At 38.0% G+C, this 21,407-nt stretch overlaps 1 protein-coding gene across 1 annotated transcript; it reads right to left on the bottom strand.

Moving 5' to 3' along the window:
* Positions 1-17,325: 17,325 nt before the first annotated feature.
* psma4 (proteasome subunit alpha 4) lies at positions 17,326-21,328 on the bottom strand. The gene is made up of 9 exons (XM_004066862.3): positions 21,214-21,328; positions 20,787-20,847; positions 20,652-20,694; positions 19,825-19,987; positions 19,665-19,742; positions 18,279-18,367; positions 17,966-18,096; positions 17,683-17,806; positions 17,326-17,570 (listed from the first exon to the last, which is right to left on the bottom strand). Exons 2-9 carry the CDS (start codon positions 20,787-20,789, stop codon positions 17,416-17,418), a joined length of 786 nt encoding a protein of 261 aa, XP_004066910.1. The 5' UTR covers positions 20,790-20,847; positions 21,214-21,328; the 3' UTR covers positions 17,326-17,415.
* Between the last annotated feature and the right edge of the window lie 79 nt (positions 21,329-21,407).

Raw genomic sequence — 21,407 nt, 5'->3', positions numbered from 1 at the left:
TAGAGCAGACATGTTTACTGGTTGTTTATCGTTACGGTACAGTTCAAATGTAGTACAAAAAGGGCGGGGCCTGTTCACACACACTCGAATATTATCAACACACCTGCTAGCTGCAAGTAGTTGCAAGTAGTTTCACTCTCTTAATCAGTTCTGGATGTAAAAAAATATATTTTACACAATGCAAATCAAGCAATTGCTTGTAGTGATTGTGCTGTTGTCCCAAGTACAAAAAACTGAAGAAGTCATGTTTATTGGACTTATTTTCCACTCTGCCTTGCAGAAACAAAGACATTATTTGTGTTCCAAAAACAGCCCAAAAGAAAGTATTTACTTTAAGATTTAAGACCCGCTCTCCACTTCAAGCATGTCTAAAAAATGACCCACTAAATCTGTTTTTAATTGCAGTGTTCTCATAGAGTCACACAAACTCCAGAGAATCCAAGAATGTGCAGAAATCCCCATGTATGTGAAAGATTCATGTTAAATACGTGGAAAATTAACACATTGGAGACACACTGTGTCTTAGGAGTATTCAGAGGAAGGAATTTTTGGAAAATAAGTAAACACTTTCCCAGCATCCTCCCTCATAAATGAGGCCTTAACTTCCTGTTTGTGTATGGAATATGGAACACAGAGGGTTGAGCTATTTAAACCAAAGGGCAGCAGATTCCCATCTAGCAGAGGCCGATGAGATTGAAAGATTCTATTGCCAGCCTCTCATGGGGATGGAGGGTGGGTGGGAAAGAGCAGAGAGCAGGAAAAGAGGGAAAAGATAAAGATGCTCGAGAGAATAGAAGATAATTACACTGGGGGTTGAGCTATCCTTCAACTGTGATGCAGAAAACTAAATGATAGAAAATTAAACAAAAATAAATCAGTTTTGGTTAAGTTTCTGATTCATTTTTTTTTTTACAATTGTTATTATTGAAAGTCTGTATATCCATTTAGAGGAGCAACAGCAGCTGTTAAATATAAACCTGCTCTGAAGAATGAGTGATAATACAGTTAGTTTTCTCTGGTAATTTTCATTCCTTGATTTCATAGTAAAATCATCTTAGAAGCCTACATGTCAGGTTACAGTGAGCAGTCGTCAGTCAGACTAAAAGTTAACTTTTATCTTTGAGTCCCACTCTGAAAATCTTTTGATTTATTGTAAACGTGTTCCCAGTGGTATTTCAATTAGGATTATACCAAAATTTACAAAATCTGTGTCGTTTTCTAGAAGATATTTTCTGCAGAGCGGCAGTAGTTCATCAGAAATTCACCTCTGAGTTGTGCCTGGGACTTCTGGAACATAGCAACCCCGCCCCCCACTTCCCATCACCCATCTTTTTACACTGTATCCCCCTAGTTTACAGCCCCTCACACCCCCAACCTGATATTACTGGAGCAGAAAAAATGAAGAGCAATATTGGAGCTATCTAGCCGTACAGTTTAGATCCAGATTCCAGGTCAGATTAGGAAAACTAAGACGTACATGGATCTATTTGTCTGCAAGTGGATGCATCAGAATGGAGCGGAGCAGGGAGCTTGTAGCCCGTCGACTGTTGCTTATGCATCACAGCTATTCACAACAATTTGAAATAAATACTCAGAAATGCTATTCTAATCTTACATTTGTATACATGTCCTCAGTCATGAGAAAAATACTAGAAAAACATGTTAAAAGCACAAAAAGTGCCACTTTTATTGGAGTGGGCCTGTAAATCCTTCTTGTGTGTCAGTGCAAGAGAGCGGAGGAGTTTACTGAACCAAGAAAGCAGCGATGAATCCAAACAAGGTAACAGAGTCAGTACTCTGTAGAAGTTCAGGTTCAAGATAAAAATGAGAAGAGCAGGGTTTTGGTTAGATAAATTCGCTTCCCCCCACTCCCTTTCAGGCAATCGATTGAACTCCTTTTGACAACTTTCATAGCTTATAGTTTCATTGAGTCATGAACTATGCACAAAAGAGCAAATATGTTTTATTGTTTATTTATTTACTTTTTATTTACTATTGCGTTTGAATGTATGTGTATTTTGTAATCAATTTTTATGTCTGATTACTCTACGTTAGATGGATTCAAATGTCTGTTGTCTTATTTTTGTATAATTTCTGCTTTGATTGTTTGAAACAAACCGTTTCTATTCCAATCCAAGGTTGAAAAAACTGAGGACAAAACTTCTACAGAGGCAGAAGTGAGAGGGCACAAATCTGGTCAGAAATTCAAACACAAAACACAAAGTGTTGAGCAGGGAGACACAACTTATAGGCTCATTCAGGAAAGGAGGAAAATCATAGAAATATGAAAACTCGTGTCTACAACAACAGACTGTCAACAACAAACTATTGTAGAGTTTGCTAAGGGAGAAGCTACTAGGGCTGCCACATTTCTCAGTTAAAAAACAAGCCGTATGTTACACCATTGAACTGAATCTGTCAGGAACTGGTGCTGCAGGAACCCGAATGCAGCAGATTTGGCTTAGTGGTGGAAACTCAGACATTTAATAAATAAACTGAAACATGAAAAACCATGCGAGAAACAAGAAGGTGACACAGCAGATGACCTGACCAAGATGAACTTGATACCAGATACTTGAAAACAATGAGGGCAATTAACTGAAATGGCAGACAAAAAAAGATTTTTGTTGTTGTGTTGTGAAACACAATCCATATATGTAAATCGAGGTTTGAACCAAATCGTTGCATCCCTAGAAGGTAGTAACACGTTAGTTTCAATGAGCTGTCCTGTGTGTCTCCTCCATCCTGTAGAAGTGCCCAGTGTTACATCAAAATTCGGACAACGTTTTTGATCGTCTGATTTACTTGTTTAGCAAAAGTACATCTGCTGCAGACCCAGCATCATTATGTGGAAGAGCCTCTTTTTATCATTACAAAAACAAGACGGCGGAGATGAACTGACTTTGTTTATGCTTAGATAAGATCTCAGGGATGTTAAAGTCCTTTAGCGGGCATGGCGCCAGGGATCAAATCAGGGATCAAACTTCATGCATCAAATGAGAACAGAAATATCATCAGAAATTATGTGTTCTTCCGTGTTTATCTAATATACTTTAGCGGTTTGAGTTTTACATGAAAGATTTACAGAGATACACAGTGTGTTGTCGCAGTTTTAAATAAAGTTGCAGCAGTTTTCAACCTTAAGCATTAAGGTCAAAGTCTCAACTTGTAAAAACAGACAAAGATCAGTTTAATGTGAAAGAACGTTTTGCAGAAATGTTAATAAAAGAATAAATAAATAACACTTGATTTAAAAAAAAACTCTTGGTGGTAAGGATAAATAAAAAGTGGCTGTGATCTCCTTGGAGACAGAGGAAATTCATGTTTAACTGAACCATTCTGCTGCTTCTCCAAACAAAGATCTCTAATCTGTAAATATCGTGGAGGCCTGTTAGGCTCAAATCTCTCCAGAGACAAAATAAAAGGGGAAGAACGGTCATAAAGAGAGCGTTTTTGTAGATGGCCTCCATCTCAGCCCAATGTTAACATTACAGAGTGCATCAATGTTTTATTTAGGATTTGGAATGACTCACCTGAAGATTTTAGGGACCATCGCTCAGAAAGATTTTAATGAAAAATAAAAAAAGGGCAGATAATCGGACAGAAACTGTTAACTGTGTTGTGGGCATTTTCAGCATAGTCCCTTTATGTTTTGGGACAGCGTTTCAGGAATGTAAATGACCCACCCAATAACACAAGACAACACAGACTGTGTTTGGTAATAGGACTGTAATGAAACAGAGTAGAGCCTTTCAGGTAATTGAACTGCACGTTGCATAAACATTAAAAAAATGCTTTTGAAGACCCACTCCAAAGAAAATGGTGTTTTTGGTTTTTTGACATGTTCTTGTGACATTTTTTCTGATGATGGAGGACATATGTATATCTAAAAAAAGTTAAGAATAAAATTGCTTTTTTGAGTATTTCTTTATTCAAATTGTTGTGAATCAGGAGCAGATGAAAAAAGGTATCTCAAACAAGAAGCAACAATTCCATTCTGATGCATCCACTTACAGGCAAAGAGATTCATGTCCGTCTTTGTTTTCCTCGTCTGATGCATCTGGCTCAAAACTGTAAGGTTTGCAACGTTGCTCCCCATTTTTGTTGCACCGGTAATGTCGGGTTGGGGTGTGAGGGACTGTAAGCCAGTGGGAGAGCACGTAAGTAGATGGATGACGGGAAGTGGGGGGATGCTTACTTTGCACCAAAGGGACTTTTTATGATAAACTTTTAATAGGATTGTGCCAAAATCCAGTTTAGCTGTGCAAATGTTACCGTTTACAAAAGAAAACCCCTCTTAAGTTGACTGGAGTCTACAAAGTTTAAAGAAAAGTGTCAGACAGGCGACTCAAAGAGAGGTCCCGTTTGAAATGAATTTAACAGAAGATCACTCATAAATAAAAGAAGGAAGCATGTTTTGTTGTGACTCCTACACAATTGGGTGCAGCTTTAACTGTGACATTTGCAAAAGTTAAGTTTGACATTCAAACTGACCTTTTTCCACATTACACAATATATCACAGAATCAAAAAACAAAACAAAATAATGACAAGTGTCAGCCGTAAATCAGTAAGAATAATGTTTCAAACTAAATGTCTCAAACTAAATTCAGAAAAGTAGCTTTATCTGCACCTGGAAAAATATCATTTCTTTTTAAATAGTCCAGTTATGGTCAATTTTGAGTAGAACTGTAAAATCCAGAGAACGTCCAAGCAAAAACTAAAGCTAAAAAGGAATAGAGCTCCTCAATAATCTTGTAAAAATCTTTTGTTTTAACTGCAAAGTTCTCTGATCTGTTTTTTCTGTCTGAGGGTTCACAGTTGAAGAAACATCTAAAGGGGAGGCTCGCTTTGGGGTTGATGCATAAACTTAAAACTCCAACATAGTAAAACAACACCAAATCAATAAAAAAAAAAAAAGGATTTCAATGTATGAAGAGCACAAAAAAGGTTCAAAACAGTGTGGATGGATGCCAAACAAGCAAAATCAAGATCATTTTTACCTAAATGTTTATTCATTTTTACCTTCGCATGACTATTTAATTAAACAAACTTTTGCCTGAAACTCTTAGAAGAGAGAATCTGAACAGGGAAACAATGGAAACGTTCTCCTTTAATGGACACACTTAGAGCTTGTTTAACCTTCTGAGCAAAGCTTTCCTCGCTGCAGTAATTCCTACAAAGGGATGCTTGGTAAATCTTACACAGCATCAATCACTCCACTCAAATCCAAACACAGGTTAAACTCACATTCTCCATCCCCTCTCTGCTCCACAGATCCAAGGCATGGTTCTCATCTGATGGACAATAACAGGGCAGTTAAGAGAAGAGGGACCTGAGTCTCGTCCTGTTCAGGGACTCTAAATCAATCCGTACTAAACAAATTCCAGGCGTTCCGGACGCTTCTCATCCAGAAACTTTACTTTGGAAAGTAGCTTTTCTGATTTATTACAATCCAGTGACGAACACAAAGACACTTATTTTTGGATCAGGATATTAGTTGTGCATCGGCAAAAAAAAAACGTAATAGTTTCACGTCTCATTTACGCAGATTGAAGTGCTTCTGTGTGTTTATGAATTCCAGAATGTTGAAATCAGTTGTCAGAAGAATTGATGCCAATCATGAATTGTTTTACATGAAAGTCATGCTAAGATTTTGAATTAAAGCTGATCACTATTTGGAAAAATAAAAAATATGGGGTTTTTAGTTTCAATTTATGTTACTAAAGTCAACGTTTCTTTGATTTTGTTCCTGAGATTTTAGGTCATGGTTTGCATTCAGGATTTGTCCACTTTTAAGTATTTTATTTCCACTTCCTTCATGTACACACTAGTGAGCGACCGGTATGGTTTTTTTCAGGGTCAATCCTACTGAGTATTAGTAAAAAAGTAAAAATACTGGCATCAAAAGTTTGAAAAGCTCACTTTGTAAACTTTGATGCAAACATATTTATTTGAGAGAAAAACAAATGATCGTCTCATATTGACCAGACGCCAGAGACGCTGCAGCAGGTCTGACCGCTAAATGGAGAGCTTTGCTTTCTGGCTCAGCTCCCTCTTCATTTTCGTTATTCTATTTCTTGGTGGATACATTTGTTCTTTCTGAAATGATAGTTATTAGATTACATTGTGTCCAGTGGAGTTCACGGACACCCTGTAAAGAATGCCCACAATAGAGCCCCCTCCGTGTTTCACAATAAGTAGGATCTTCTTCTCTTTAACTGATTCCGCTTTGGCATCTGTAAACAGGAAGCTGCTGTCCTACACTAAAAACGCATTTGGATTTTCTTATGAGACCCCTTAATATCCATTTTAGGATTTTCCTGTCTTCCTTTCTTATATGGTGTCCTTAAATTTTACATTGTCTTTATTTACAGTACTTGAAAACTGATACTTTTTAAGAAAATAAGTTCCTTTATGAATAGTTTGTCACTTAAAACTGAAAGAAGACAAGTGTTCTTTTAAAAATGAAAAAAAAGACTTCAGTTCAAAGCTGGAGGAAAAGCAATGACCAGAACTAACTTAATCAAATATTAAACACGGTGAAGAGGCTCGTCAGAGCGGCTCGTGTTCTCAGGAAGATTTTGATAAAGCAAAGCTGCCTCAGGAGAACTGAAGGATTTTAAAAGAGGTAATTGTCATGGTTTAATGTCATCAATTCAAGACGTAAACAAAAATACTGCCATAATTATACTACTTTGTGTCCTAAAGTGTTCTGTAAAAACTGTAAATAAAATCAGCTGTTTTTGTTAGATATAGGTAGGCTTATTTTATCAATATCAATTGTAACTTTTTTCAACTTCAAAATAAAAGCCAGAAGAACAATGTGCAAAAGGTTTTAGTGTTTGCCTTGTAGGTTTTCTGTTTCGTTGAGAAGCTTTGCTTATTGAAATTAAAATGACAAAACTCAAAGATCACATGTTTAATAAGCTTTTAATTTCTAGAAATGATCACCAGACAAGTGAAAAATAATTTTTATTAGTAACTTTTTCCGCTTTTGGGGTTAAATGTTTTTATTTACGATTCAAACTGAGAAAAACCCTCAGTGATGTTGGAAAATTAATAATTCAATTTTAGAAAAAATGTCAAGACATTTAATGATTTACGGTCTTTACATTGCACATTAGAAATCCAGTAAAAATCAGGACACAGCTTGAACAAAACTAGACCTCCAACTGACACAATGAGACTTTCCCAACGAACAAAATGATCAACTTTTTTCTCCTGTCTGTGCACTACTGTTGTAAAGTGGTGTCATAAGTTTTATTCCAAGAAAAAAAGTAAATTCTGTACTTTATGAGCATTTTGAGGCCACACCAGGTGTTGAAAGATGTGGGCAGTAAGGGGAGGGGAGTGAATTAGAGAGATGTTTTTGGGGTAAAACCAAAGGGCATTACCCACCGGCGACCAATAGGTTGGCACTATTTCATCTGCCTCCATCACTTCCACTCAGCTCCACCAGCTGAGGCGTACTCAGCACCATTCATAATGCATGCTCAGCACCCCCCCCGCGTGCTGGCCTGTCATGGCTGGTTCACTTCGACAGCTCTGCTCAGCTCTGCTTTTGCCCCTAAGAGGATGCAAACAGTTGCATAATTCAGAGGGTTCCCGCTGTTTTCAGAGCTCATCTCTTATCAAAAATGGAAGAGACTCGGTTTCTGGGGGAGTTTTAACTAAAGTGGGCAATGGAAAATTCTCCAGTGGAGACAATGCATGCAGACATGGGCCCAAACTTTTCAAACTCTTTTTGGAAAACTTTTGGAAAACCTGGTGACGTCTTGGGTTTGGATGTCAAGTTTTATAAACGTCTTCAAATGTACAGATTAAAAAAAGGAAACTGTTTGCAGATTTAATGGCTGCTGGAGTCAAAGTTTGCTTATTTATCTATTTGATTTTCTTGCAGGAAGATTGCTGATCTATACCCTAAAAACAATATAAACTTCTGACAAGAGTCAAATAAAATCAAGTCTAAATATTCAAAATAACATTTTGTTAACTCTTTTAACATAGGGGGTGTAAATATTTATATCAGATTGTTGATACAATTCATACGTGATGTTGCTTAATTTTGAACGATCCGATTCACTGACCTAAAATCGATCCAAACATCTTTAACCAAAAATTCAACCAGTGTCACACAGGGTTCATGTTCTATATTGATTTACGTGTTTTTTTATGTGGTTTATTTGTACTTCTTCTGTGTTTTTAATGTGTTTCCTTCGTGATGCATCTGTGAAAATTTCACCTAAAAACCACAACTTTTCTCATTTTTTCCACATATGACCAATTTTAATTTGTACAATACATGCAAAATGTACCTAGTGGACGTGTGACACGGCCTTGATATCAAGGGTTGTTACACTAACAAGCCAATCACAGCATCAAACCTCTATTCAAGTTTCGTCTGACTTTATACCAGGAAACAATAAATCTGAGGATTTTGCTTAAACAACACATCAAATGTACATTGAGAGTTTTGCTCACAGGGAGCAATAGAAGTTTAGTAAACAAAGAGGCTGATGGAGAGGGAGGACAGGGAACTTTTCCATGCCTGCCTCTGATGCTCATTGTAGGAGCAGAAAAACACCACCCCTTATTTGGTAACAAGCCAGAACATACGAAGATCCAAAATTATAAACGTACAATCAAAAAGGATAACTGCCCCCTAAATCTCCATGACAACGAATATAAGACTGCTTTTTAACAGACAGTTTTTAACTGAACTTAGGTTTGCCATACAGCAAGTTGTTTTTTTTCACAAGAACCATACAATGATGTAATATTATTTCAAGGTCATGGCAAGAAAAAAAACAATATAAATATTGTTCCTGAAGCCCTGCTGTTATGAGCCAGCAGCAACAAAAGCTTCATTTACCTCTCCATATTAGGCCACATCAGCAGCATCGCTTCTAAGTACTGTTTACTATCACTGGGCCCCATTTATGGTGATCTGTCTTGAACCTTTGGAGAGCCAAGAGTCTGTAATCTTAAGGATTTCAGGCTACTCACAAAATTACTGTCTTGGATAAGAAGTTTATTTAATTCCTGATTCCCTGTAAGGTCAGGGTTTTACCCACCACCGAGTGGCCTCGGCTGCAAATCACAGCTGGATGCTGAGCGGTGCTGGAGGATGAAGCCATTACTCTCGGTGTAGACACAATCTGTTGTTGAGGAGAAGGAGGACACATGTCTGCTTTTTTCACATATATATTGGAGTTATAGCAAATTTATTGAATTACAGTCTAAAAGATGTTATTTATCCGTGGAATATTTTCAATTGCCAGCTAAACAAATCCTCTTACGATCATTTTTCTTTAGGCTGAGGAAGGCTGAGGGATTTTTTCATCCACTGAAAATAAAATTAACAAAGTTGAACATAAAATCTGAAGGATTGTTCAGTTTTATCAAAATGATAAAATAGAGTTTCTATTTAATGCTTGCAATGGATTTTTAAACAGTTGGGAGGAGGAAATTAATAGCTAAAAAGCAAAAAAAAGATTAAAAAAAAGATAACTGGTTACACTACGGTTATCTTAAAGTCCCACTCTGATCATCTTTTAATCTATTTTAAGTGTTCCCAGTGTTTTTATAATTCTGATTATGTCATTCTAAGACAAATAAATAAATAAAAAACAGTTTCATTAGGACATAGTATCTGTAGAGCCTTGGGTCTTTCAAGACGCAGAACATGTCAAAAGCAAATATCAGCAGACGTTCTTTACTGTGTAAAAAGATTCTCAAGTACTTAAAAGACTATGTTCCTCAATGTCAATTTGAAGAAAATGGAAATGTGTAACAAAGTGTTGCTGCTGCTAAGTATTTCATCACTTCATTATGCTTCCCTGGTCATCTCCCCTGTGACAACATCACTTCATATCCTGACAGAAGGTGCTGAAATTAAGCTGCTCCCTAAGCACAACAAATTTGACTCATTTGACCGTGGAGTCGAGTTCTGGAGACACAGAAGGACATTATATGTTGATCCAAACCAAAGTTTCATTCTGGATGCCTCCATTAGCCATATTTTATCTCTCCATAAACCTGGTTATCTCATCCACTGACATTTTTGCATGTCTTGCAACCATCATCCATCTTACTTGTCTGGAGCTGGGATGTGGGGGCAACAACTTTCATGGGGTTGCCCAGACCTCTCTCTCCGTGGAAAGTTCTACCAATTCTGCCAGGGGGCCCCAAGGCTCTCCAGGACAGCTGAGAGGCATGGTTCCTCTATTGGATTCTAGGTCATCCTCAGGGCCTCTTCCTGGTGGGATGTGTCTGGAATACCCCTCCAAGGAGGCGTTCAGGTGGCATCCAAAGAGACTGGACCAATCCATCTCAACAACTGATTTGGAAGAGTAGCAACTCTACTCCTGCCTTTTCTCCAGGGGAGCGCCCAGCCAACCTGTGGTGGAAACTCACTTCAGCTGCTTGTGTCTGGGATCTTATCCTTTCAGTCTTGACTCAAAGCTGTTCCTACATGAGGGTTGGAAGATTGACCACTAAATTGGGTGTTTTGCTTTTTGGCTCTGATTCTTCTTAACTACGTAGAACCTGACCTAACTCATAAACAAAACATCAACATACTTAGGGTCTATTCAGAGTGGAAAAGTCAGTTGGTCTCGACCGAGTCCGCTTCCTTTGGTCCGGATTGAGTCCTGAACCTTGCGTTTGGTCTGTATTCAGACTGCCATCAAGTAGACATTTCTATTTCAAACCAAAGCTTGTAAACAAAAGCACGTGACTAAAGATCTCTTCAGTCATTGGCCAAGAATTACGAGGGCGGGGCAAAGGCAGAACAGACAGAATAATGGAAGTCCTACGCTTTGCAATCCTTGTCGGGACAGTTCACTAGCTCACTTGCATTCATCTGATCACATTTCAATGAGTAACTGTGTCTCATCGTCTCCTTTCTACTTGTCTATATCCCACAATGCCCTGCTACAGTGGCCATTTGGTCCAGTTGTTCTGCTCTGAGCATGGAGCCTATCCAATTGAGAAAACTTCAAAGCGAATCAAAGCTAAATCTGATCGGAAATAAACTGAGACCACCTCGAAAGATGGGTCAGAGAGCACATGTGGATTGAATGTGGGACTTTCATCCATCTTCAGAACCCACTGAATCCCTTTCAGGGTCATGGGGTAGCTGGAAATAACCCAGTCACTGTTGGGCGTAGGTGAGGCATACCCTGAATAGGTCGCCCAGTCTGTTGCAGGGCGAAACACACATTCACACCTAGGGACAATTTAGATTCACCTATGAACCTATGATGCATGTTTTTGGACTGTGGGACAAACTCTAACGAACTCTTAGGCAGTCTCTGTGAGGTTATGCGCTGATCTGCTCTTCTGAGACAAAAACTGGACTGTTTCTTTCAAATCAGAATGTTCAGTCATCACATATTTTTGAATGAAATTAAACTAAAAAAAAAGGCAGATAGCTGCGATCATATTAGCTCATGCAGATCAGTAACATAGAATGAGCTAACATGTCACTCACCCATGAGCTACAGATCCTACTGCTGCCTGTGATTCACAGCTCATGCTCTGAGGAACCGTGATGGGATAGAGAACAGGCCTTTTGCAAAAGCAACAGCTCCAATGTTATGTTTGGACTGACTCTTGGTGTGTTTTCTCTTGAGGTACAAGTGGAAGACAACTGAACTGCAGGGACACTCCCCCCCGGTCTCCGTCTGCTTCGGCCACTTCCCAGTTTCTTTCAGCTCACTCTTCCATTCCATCCTCCTCCAACTCCTCCAGCTGCTGCTCCTCCTCCAGCATGAGCAGGGAAGCGGCTGCCTCTTGTTTGGATAAGTTAATGCTGAGATGTCAGCCTTGATTCTGATGTATACCACCTGCCTTGGCCTCCATCTGACCTCGTACTCCAGCTCCCAGTGCAGACATTCCAGTGCTTCTCTGGTGTTGTGTTTATACTGCAACATGCTCCCTTCCTCTCCTTGTCAGTCTGACCGCGGCGGACAGCGTTGATCCTGTGTCACCACAAACTCATCCCAGTGTTCACACCCTGTTCTGAAAAGAACTAGATCACTTTTCAGGAATCGTCAGGCAGGTGACATAGAATATAGACGCAAATCTGATCGATTGAAGGAGCCATGTTGGCTTCAGTTTCGGGCTGATGCTGTGAAGGGGAGGCCCATGAACAGCTCAGGTCATTTACATGCCAAAGTCCTCCCACTCGTCAGTGTGGGAGCTCATGTGAACACCATGACCTCACTTTAAAGAAGCACATCCTGGAGGAAAAACTCATTCCAAATCCCACTAAAGTTTCAATGATAAAAAAAAAAAATTCAGTCAGCCTTTACTGCTACTCTTAAGATGACAGATTCTGTTTAAGAATAAATTTGATAAATTGTATTTTATATGATATATATTTTTCCACTAAACAGAGGCAGAAATAATGTTCTTCAACCTGCAGCTACACCAGTGCCTGGATTCACAGCGACCCCTGCTGGTGCAGTGGCTAGTCGTTTTTCCTTAGTTACATGTCTATGCTATTTCACGTGACAAAGACATATGGACTACATCAGGGATTTGCAACCTTTAGCAGTTACAGATCAAACCCTAGTAGGAGCAGCAGAGTCTTATTTTATTCTTTAGGAATATTAGAATCCATCTTGTATTTATTACATTGTTAATTTTATAAAAATATTAGTTATATTTCCTTTTTGCTATGAATAAAAACAGAAATATAGGAAAAGACTTGCATTTTCTCTAAATTCGAAATATTTTTCTTTTACTATTGACAGATCCTATGACTTCCTTTCAAAATAAAAGACTTCCTGTGCAAAGTACATCCCAATGCTGGTAATTTTCTTTTTATCCAACAATTAGAACATTACAAAACATTCAAACAAAAGTGAACGTTACAAGGCATCATAAATCAGACAAAATCTGAGTAAATACAGAGTGAATAAACACAAAGTGAAACAACAACAACAAAACTAATAAAATAGAGAGAAAACTGAGCAAAAAGAGGCAAATAATAATCATAAAATCATTTTCTCATGTTTTTAGAAACAAAAGAGGAGTTTTCAATCTATTGCATATTGTTTTATTGATGGATTAGTTTTAGTGATTTCAGATGTGGTTTGAATTCATTTTTAAGTATTATTTACGTTTATATAGATTTCTTCTTTTTTATTTTCTAATATGATGCCAAATATATTGTTGTTTAATGAAAATGTTGATAATTGAGGGAAAATATTTATGGGCCGTTATGTAGTTCTTTCCAACTTATTTGTAATTGGGAACTAAAGAAAAACAAATGCTGCGTGGTTTCTGTTTCTTTTTCACAACACACAGGGTTGTGTCAGGAAGATCAAAATGTTAAGAGACCTTTACATCGTTTTAACTTGAGGTTTTTTAACTCGTATATTTTTCTTTTTGTGTCACAGGTGAATTTATGCATGTTGCTGTAACCTTTAAAAACAGAACAGCATGCTAATGTATATACAGTACAAACCAAAAGTTTGAACACACCTTCTCATTCAAAGAGTTTTCTTTATTTTCATGACTATGAAAATTGTAGATTCACACTGAAGGCATCAAAACTGTGAATTCACACATGTGGAATTATATACATAACAAAAAAGTGTGAAACAACTGAAAATATGTCATATTCTAGGTTCTTCATAGTAGCCACCTTTTGCTTTGATTACTGCTTTGCACACTCTTGGCATTCTCTTGATGAGCTTCAAGAGGTAGTAGAGGAAATTGTAGAGGACTCTACAATTTTTATAGTCTCCATAATTTTTATAGTCATGAAAATAAAGAAAACTCTTTGAATGAGAAGGTGTGTCCAAACTCTTGGTCTGTACTGTACATCCATATTAATTTGAATAGTTCAATTAATAATTTAGTGTGTTGAATAAAGGCAAAAATCTTGTTTTTTTCTTTAGAAAATGTAAAATGGCGAGTGAAACCCTTTTTGAGCACATAGGTTTAAACAGTGGCAGCGTGCTGTGAGGCCACAGATCATCCTGCTGGCTCCAGTTCTGTCTGCCCCACTGTGAATTGACTAACAGGTAAAATTTTGTTTCTGAATGCCAGGTTCGGGCTACAAAACCTCAAATGGTGCAGATCCCGAAAGTGCAGAGGTTTCACAAGCCAGCATTGTGCTGCAGATTAACCTCAGAGTGACCGTGTCCTAAAACCTCACCAACAGCTGCTTTCTCTCCACTCATGACCACCAACAGAGAGTGCAACTGTGTGTCTGCAATCACTCACTCAGCAATAAAACAGACAGGAGATGTCACATCCACCACCTGCACTGTGACCATATATAACTATAAATAAACTCGATATAAACAAAATAATACTCAGACATGAGACGTCGCACCCTGCAAACACTTAAATACAAACAAATCATGAATTCATTGGTGTGTGAGTGTTTGCCAGTGGAGATCAGATCTATTTAACTGACAGTATGACATTTTTCACTGGCACCGTTGATAACTATTACAGCATGTATAATATGGTACAGATTTTTTTAAATAGGAAATTAAATTAGAAATGTGGTAGGTGTAGAACACCAATGGGGGACCTTTCTGTGTGGAGATTGCATGTTCTCCCCATGCATGTGTGGGTTCCCTCCGGGGTCTCCGGCTTCCTCCCACTGTCCCAACACATGCTCCATAGGTCAATTGGCAACTCTAAATTGTCCATAGGGGTGAGTGTGAATGGGTGTGTGATTGCGGCCCTGTGACAGACTGGTAACCTGTCCAGGGTGTCCTCTGCTTTCACCCACAAGTGGCCGGGATAGGCTCCAGCAGCCCCGAATGGGATCAAACAGCAGAAGATTAATGAATGAATGAATGAATGAATGAATGAATGAATGAATGAATGAATGAATGGATGAATGAATGAATGAATGAATAGAAATGTGGTACTTTCTAGTAGCAAAACGAGCACGACCACAAAAAAAAATGTTCAAAGTTATTTAGGAGGTGAACACTACTGCCATCAAGTGGTAAATTGTGCAAATTGCAAAGTAACCTAATTCAATTCATTTTTTGGCTTTATATGCAGGATAAAAGAACAAAACGCTTTCAGATTTCATGATGTCTCTGTTAATGTTCCTCTGTCTTTTGGTCTTCACAACAACAAATCGAGGTTTCTCATTCTGATGATGGCTGGTTTGTGTCAAACACTTGGATGTTGATTCAGTTTGCCGTTCCAAGGTAAAACTTCCTACTGATGTCAATAAGGCAGCTAAATGTGCAAATGCTGTGTCACACAGCCACTATGTACACTTCGCACGCATTGCACGGATGAAAATTGGTACTTTGTGAATACACATGGAAAAAGTGGGAAACAAGGTCTGTACTTTAATAAATATTAAACAAAGCCTCTACTGTGTTGGGTTTTTCCTTTGGTCTTTTTATTTTTATTTACACAGAAAAACTAATTCTGGTTGTGTTGAACATGACATTGCAAGCTTAATTTTTCTGTGTTTGGGTTGGTTTGTGAGACTCCAGGACTGTTTCATTAAAAAAAAAAGAATTATAGTAACCATCACTCTTTAATTAAAATCATGTTGTCAGACTGTGAAAATGCTTTCATGTGAAATTGGCATGAACATGTTTATATGCAATTCATTAGTGATTCATGAGTCAAGGACATAATTTAAATGTGACATGTGCGCCTTGATCGCGATATAAAAGTTATACATCAGTGGTACGTGTGAAAAGTCTGTTAAAAATATGTAGGAACTTTCATGGAAAGCCACAAATTTGCGTACAGATCTTACATAAATCATTATTAGTTCCGTAAGATTTGCATACTAATCATGTATAAACTTCATAATTCACGTAAAGACACGTTGGCCGAAACCCTTGACGGACATCTGCCACATCGTAGAAAGACGAACGCAAGAAACACTTATTAATTATGTAGACCACACATGTATCACAAAAAAGAAGTAATTACATATATAGGAAAAGCGCAAAATGTAAGTACTGCCTGTGGGATTATGTAATGGGATATGGGGTTTGTGCCAAAAATATTTTTCCGTTTGTGCCAAAAATATTTTTGGCACAAACGGAACCCCATAGAGGCAGACCTGTTGACAGCATCGCATGAAGTTCCATTTGTTGTTGAACCCAAGACAGAAAAGTTCAAATCAAAATTTGTATTGACGTAATGTAACCCCATGTAACCATTCATTTTATATTTGATAGGTCAACTGGAATTTCTGAGACCCCCATCGCATTAGTGTGATCCAAACCTTTCTTAACCCATTGTTTATAACTTGACCCATGTTTTTTTTCTTGTAGTTCATCATGACTCCACTAGGGGCAGTAGAAATGCTTTTCATGCCGATTTCAAAATGGCTGATTCCCTGATAACCTTTAACTAATTTTCTGAGCTAATTGGTGAGAAAAACTCATCTATTGTTACTCTTTTTTAACGACTACTTGCTGCATTGAAAAAAATGCTAAATGAATTCTTTACAACACAGTTACAGCATATTAAAAATGTGTGGGTCACATTTGAGACAGTAGGTAAATAAGATGCTTTTTTCCTGAACACTCGTGTCAATATTTTTGTATCTTAAACTAAACTCACAACTTTGTTGTGAGCAACAACTTACAAAATTGCCCAACATTATCATAGTTCATGCTATCGATATCTGATTTTGCAACATTTTTTGGGGGATTTCAAAGGGTTTTAAACATCTTTCATTTCAAAAAATGTTATATATTCTGTCAATTCTTCCATTTAAAGGGTTTTTTGGGATTAAAAAGCTGAAAACCAATGTAAAACCATCACTGACCATGCTGTTTCTAAATAATACAAAGTATTATTTAGCGAAGTTTCCTTTTTGTTGAAAACAAAGGGGGTTCAGGTGAGTGATATCTGCCTAAATCTAAAATCATTTTAAATCTAGGTGCATATGTTGACATGCAGAGCTGGATACGTTTGTTTCTGAACTATTTCTGTCTTTAAAAAGCTGGTTTGTGGTGTTAATGAGTAGTAATGTATGAGGTAAAGTACTGTTTCTGAGACAGGATAAGGTTTGTTTTTCTTTCCACACAGCATTTCTTTAAAGTATCTTTATAAAACATCAAAAAAATGAACTAAAATGATGAATAAGTGAAAATTATTTTGCTCTTAAGCATAAGTGGGATCCCATGACCTGGATGTTTCAAGGTGACCAACCTTTGACTAGTTATCAGGCTGCACGGCACTGAGAATAGCTTGTAATCATATGTAAAAAAAAGCACGAGTGTAGTGATCGATCACTTTGTGTGTTTAAAGTAGTTCTGTGTGTGGCAGTTTAGGTCCGACAGACAGATTCAGACAACACTTCCACCAGCTTAACCTTTTATTGTAAAACCATTCAATGCAGGATTTGTTGAAACAAGGACAGGGGGTGGCGTGGGGCTTCATTTCTCCTCTATTTGTCTTTCTCCTTCTGCTCTTTCTCCTTCTTGTCCTTCTCAGCCTTGGCCTCTTCCGCCTCGTGCCGCTTGATGAGTTCCTCCACTTCCTTCTGCTTCAGAACCTTGATTGTGGTTTTCCCATCTTCTCGTGTCAAGGTGGCAATCTCCACTGCAAGAGTCGGGAGGTCAGTTTGGGTCGTTGCATGCAGACCTCAGGCTGGGTGAAGGTCTGACTCCTCACAGAAGAAAACCCAATAGAACATTTGCATCTGGACAATTACCTTTCTCTGCAGAGAGTTTGCTGACGTCCATCGTTTTATTGAGGACCTTGACGGCCAAGGCCAGAGCAGAGGACAGAGTCATCTCTCCCTCTTTGTAGTCCTGCTTCAACATGGAAACTGCAGCCTGAGGCCAAAAAGCAGAGACAGAATGATAAGAAATAGAAGGACTTGTTTATCAATTACAAACAATGTGCTTCTTTTACCCTAAAAGCTTCTAAAAGACACAAATGAAGCAGCAACAGCAGTTTAAATATAGAAAATAGGAGTTTAATGGCAGACTTACCGCGCTGTTGTTGCCGATGCAGGTTGCCTTCCAGCCTCCGTAGTTTCCGCTGGGATCGCTCTGATACAGCTGGAAGCCGTAGTGTTTGTCCCAACCCATGTACAACAGAGACACACCAAAGGGCCTCTTACCTGTTCAGACAAAAGGAAAAGGTGTTCTAAAACAAGTCGACATGTGTTGTTCAAAACTGCTTCTTTACAGATGCTGTGTCTAAAGCATTTCTACTGGACAGGGGGGGAAAAGAAGAACTGGAAAGAAGGTGTAATGACTTGTTGTTTTTAAACACCATGAACAGGACTGGTGAGCTGCTCACCTCCAAACTGTGTGTATGCTTGTTTGATGTCACACAGGGCCGTGACCAGCTGCTCGCATGGGATCGGCTCCTGATACTGCAGCAAATACCTAAGAGACAAAAGCCAAACAAAAAAAAACAGTCACCGTCTGGGTTTGACTTTCTATCAAAAGGAAGAGATGGTTCTTGGAAATTGACGGCATTGAATCGTGTGTCAGGAGCAACACAGATTCCAACGTGAACGTAAGAGTTGTCACATGCATGATTACTTCATGAAATCTCAACAACTGAACACGTAAAACAAAGTTGCGATCACTTCAGGTTGATTGGATTTTAGGCTTAGTGTATTCCAGATTACAATTTTCTTCTGTTCTGTCAGTACAGGTGTGATAGAAGGTTACTTCACTAAATCAGATACCTTATAGCAGTGAACCCCAACCTTTTTTCAGGCCGCTTTGATGCCAGTCAGTATTTTCATGGACCGGTTGTGCGAGGCTGAAGTAGGTGTTCCATTTTTCTTTTTTGGCTTCCAGTTTTGCTGAACTGCAGAGGATAAAGTTTATCTCTGTTCTCTGTAAAACATCTGCAGCGGCTTGGAACTTTATTTGTACACCAGATTTCAGGTGGGAACCATTAAACCGTAAAACAGAGAATCCCTTAACCCAAAAAAACAGACGCCAACTTCAACGTCTTGAGTTTTAAGGTGCGACAAAAACAAAGAATAAAATAGTCACTAAAACTAATATTTTCTAAATGTAATCATAAAGGTGAATCTAATGTTTGAACTTTATTAGCAGCATCCTTCTAACACACAGGTGGTTGATAAATATTTTTACACTTTTATTATGGTGTCTGGAAATAACTGTAGCAATAAATCCATATTTGGAGTAAAGGCTCCTGGTTTTGTCTGTTAAGTGCAGCGTTCTTTTATTTTGAAGTCAAAGGCTCTTGTTCTTTTACTTCACTGACTCTTTTCTGTAAAAATAAACTTTCCCAAGAATTTTTTTTTTTTAAATTTGCCAACTTCGGTTAGCAACGTTAACAGCCGCTTTCAGAAAGTTAGCGCACGTGATTGAGCAATTTGACATACGTCAAGAAAGAATCGGAGGTGTTATGAGAATCCAGTATAAAACATAAAGCTTCCTTAAGAATCAGATTAGTAATAAAACAGAAAAATTGGAGATCGTTCTGCAGCCTGGGTTTTCCTCTATAGCAAAGTTCTTATTGAACATGTGCAGCATCTACAGTTGAGGGTAAAAATATTTTTTTTAATCTAAAATAAGGCAGAATCCATTTGATTTGGTAGGTTGCACACCAATTTCTAAATTCACCCATAAATATGCAGGGGAAATTAAAAGATTAAACTATGCTACTGAGCATGTTGGACCCATAAGAACAGACACTCACCTCTGTGCAATCAACCGCAGTTCATTCGTCAGCACGTTGGCGTCTGATGTGATCCCAGCGACACTGCAAGCCATGTCTCTGCAAGACCATCACACAAAGCAGTCAGTCTCGGGGCGGCTGTCTCCATATTTCAAATGGGGCGGGTGTTTGGTTCCCTCACTCGTTGAGCTTGTAGATCTTCTCAGAGAAAAAAACCTCATCCAGTAGTTTGTGGATATTGCGTCTCTCTGCAGCTAACAGGACTCCATCGTTTGCTAAAATTCCCAGACACGTTCCAGCGTGGCCAATCGCTTCCATCGCATACTCCACCTGATAAAGGCGCCCTGTCAATCACAGCCACCAGCCATTATTTTACACTTACAGTTAAATATTGTGGGATATGTGAATAAAATAATAATCAAAAACCGTATAATGACTTCTTTTAAGTCAACAGAATATTTCAACACAAGTCCTCTGATGTATAGCTAAACGTCTAGTGTGCCATTCACAACGATTTCAATAAAGAAATACTCAGAAAAGCTATTTTATTTGTAATTTTTTTTAAGTATATGTTTAAATATGTCCTCCATGATCAGAACAATGCCATAAGAACAACTTAAAAAAAAACACACCAAAAACAGAATTTTCATTGAAGTGGGTCTTTAAAGGTTAGCTAAAGAAAAAGTAAGAATCTTCAAGAAGAGAAAAATGTTTTTCATTTAGCTGAAAAACAGCTGAATTAACTGAAAAGGGGTGAAGGTTTTATGTGACAAAAAATACAATTCTATCGTTCCACTACTTTTAACTATTTTCCTTTTTTATTTCATTTTTAAAAATGGTTTATAGAAATCTAAATATATAAAAAAGATGATTATACAATCATGACACTCTAGCTTACAGCTTGTCCCTCCACTATGACACAGCCACATATAAGCAAACATTAAAAGTAATGTTTTCTGTACAGATCCCCCTAAACTAAATGCTGTAGCTCTCGCCATTAGAGATTACCTTCAGGGGAAAATATGGTTGTCCTGGAATCGTATCTGCGTGACTGAAAAGAAACAACAAAACGGGTTTTAAAAGACCATTAAATATTAAAAATACAAACCCCCTCCAGAAAAAAAGGGGAAAACAGCTACCAACCATTTTGTCCTGTCACTTGATGTTTTTCCTGAGAAAATACGCCAACAACAGCAGAAGATCTCTGGAAAGAGTAAAGCCGCACGAAAGAAAAGAAAACTCAACATGGTGTGTTAACATGATTAAAACATCGTTTCTCTACAGATAAGTAACTCCATAAAGTTCACTTGAAAACCGTTTCGGGCAATGTCGGCGACTAAAACGTTTTTTATTTTGTTGTATTAATCCCACGACAGCTAGCTCACGCTGCTAAAAAAACTGCACCACAATGAATCTGCAATATCGCGACATGCTAGCTCAGCTGCTAACATGAAGTATATTTTGATGTATTAAATCCACCCGTGGGAAGGAGACAAACTAAAATGATTTATGTTTATCGTATTTGAAAGAGAAATTGAGAAAAGAATGTAGCGGTGACTTCTTCAATTACCTTTCTACAAAGTCCAATTTAGCTTTGTTTCGCTAAAGCGAAAATCCAAAAGTACTTTCAGTTAGATGTTGCTTCGCCGACAGGCAGCACTGAAACAGCGACTCTACAGCACCACCTGCCGACAGGAGGACCGAAGTGTTAACAAGAAACAATGAAAAAAAAAACTCAATAAATCAGCAATGACAGAAAAAAAT

This window comes from Oryzias latipes, chromosome 3 (genome assembly GCF_002234675.1).
Source record: "Oryzias latipes chromosome 3, ASM223467v1".
NCBI classification, from domain to species: Eukaryota; Metazoa; Chordata; class Actinopteri; order Beloniformes; family Adrianichthyidae; genus Oryzias; species Oryzias latipes.
The sequence above is the reverse complement of the archived record's forward strand: the minus strand, read 5'-3'. Positions and strand labels throughout refer to the sequence as shown.

What these genes read in the sequence shown, in the direction of transcription:
- psma4 (XM_004066862.3), bottom strand. An exon ending in AACCATATTTTCCCCTGAAG is followed by an intron (nt 19,988 to 20,651) that starts GTAATCTCTAAT and finishes TGTGATTGACAG; the next exon opens with GGCGCCTTTATCAGGTGGAG. An exon ending in CTGCGGTTGATTGCACAGAG is followed by an intron (nt 18,368 to 19,664) that starts GTGAGTGTCTGT and finishes TTTGTCTCTTAG; the next exon opens with GTATTTGCTGCAGTATCAGG.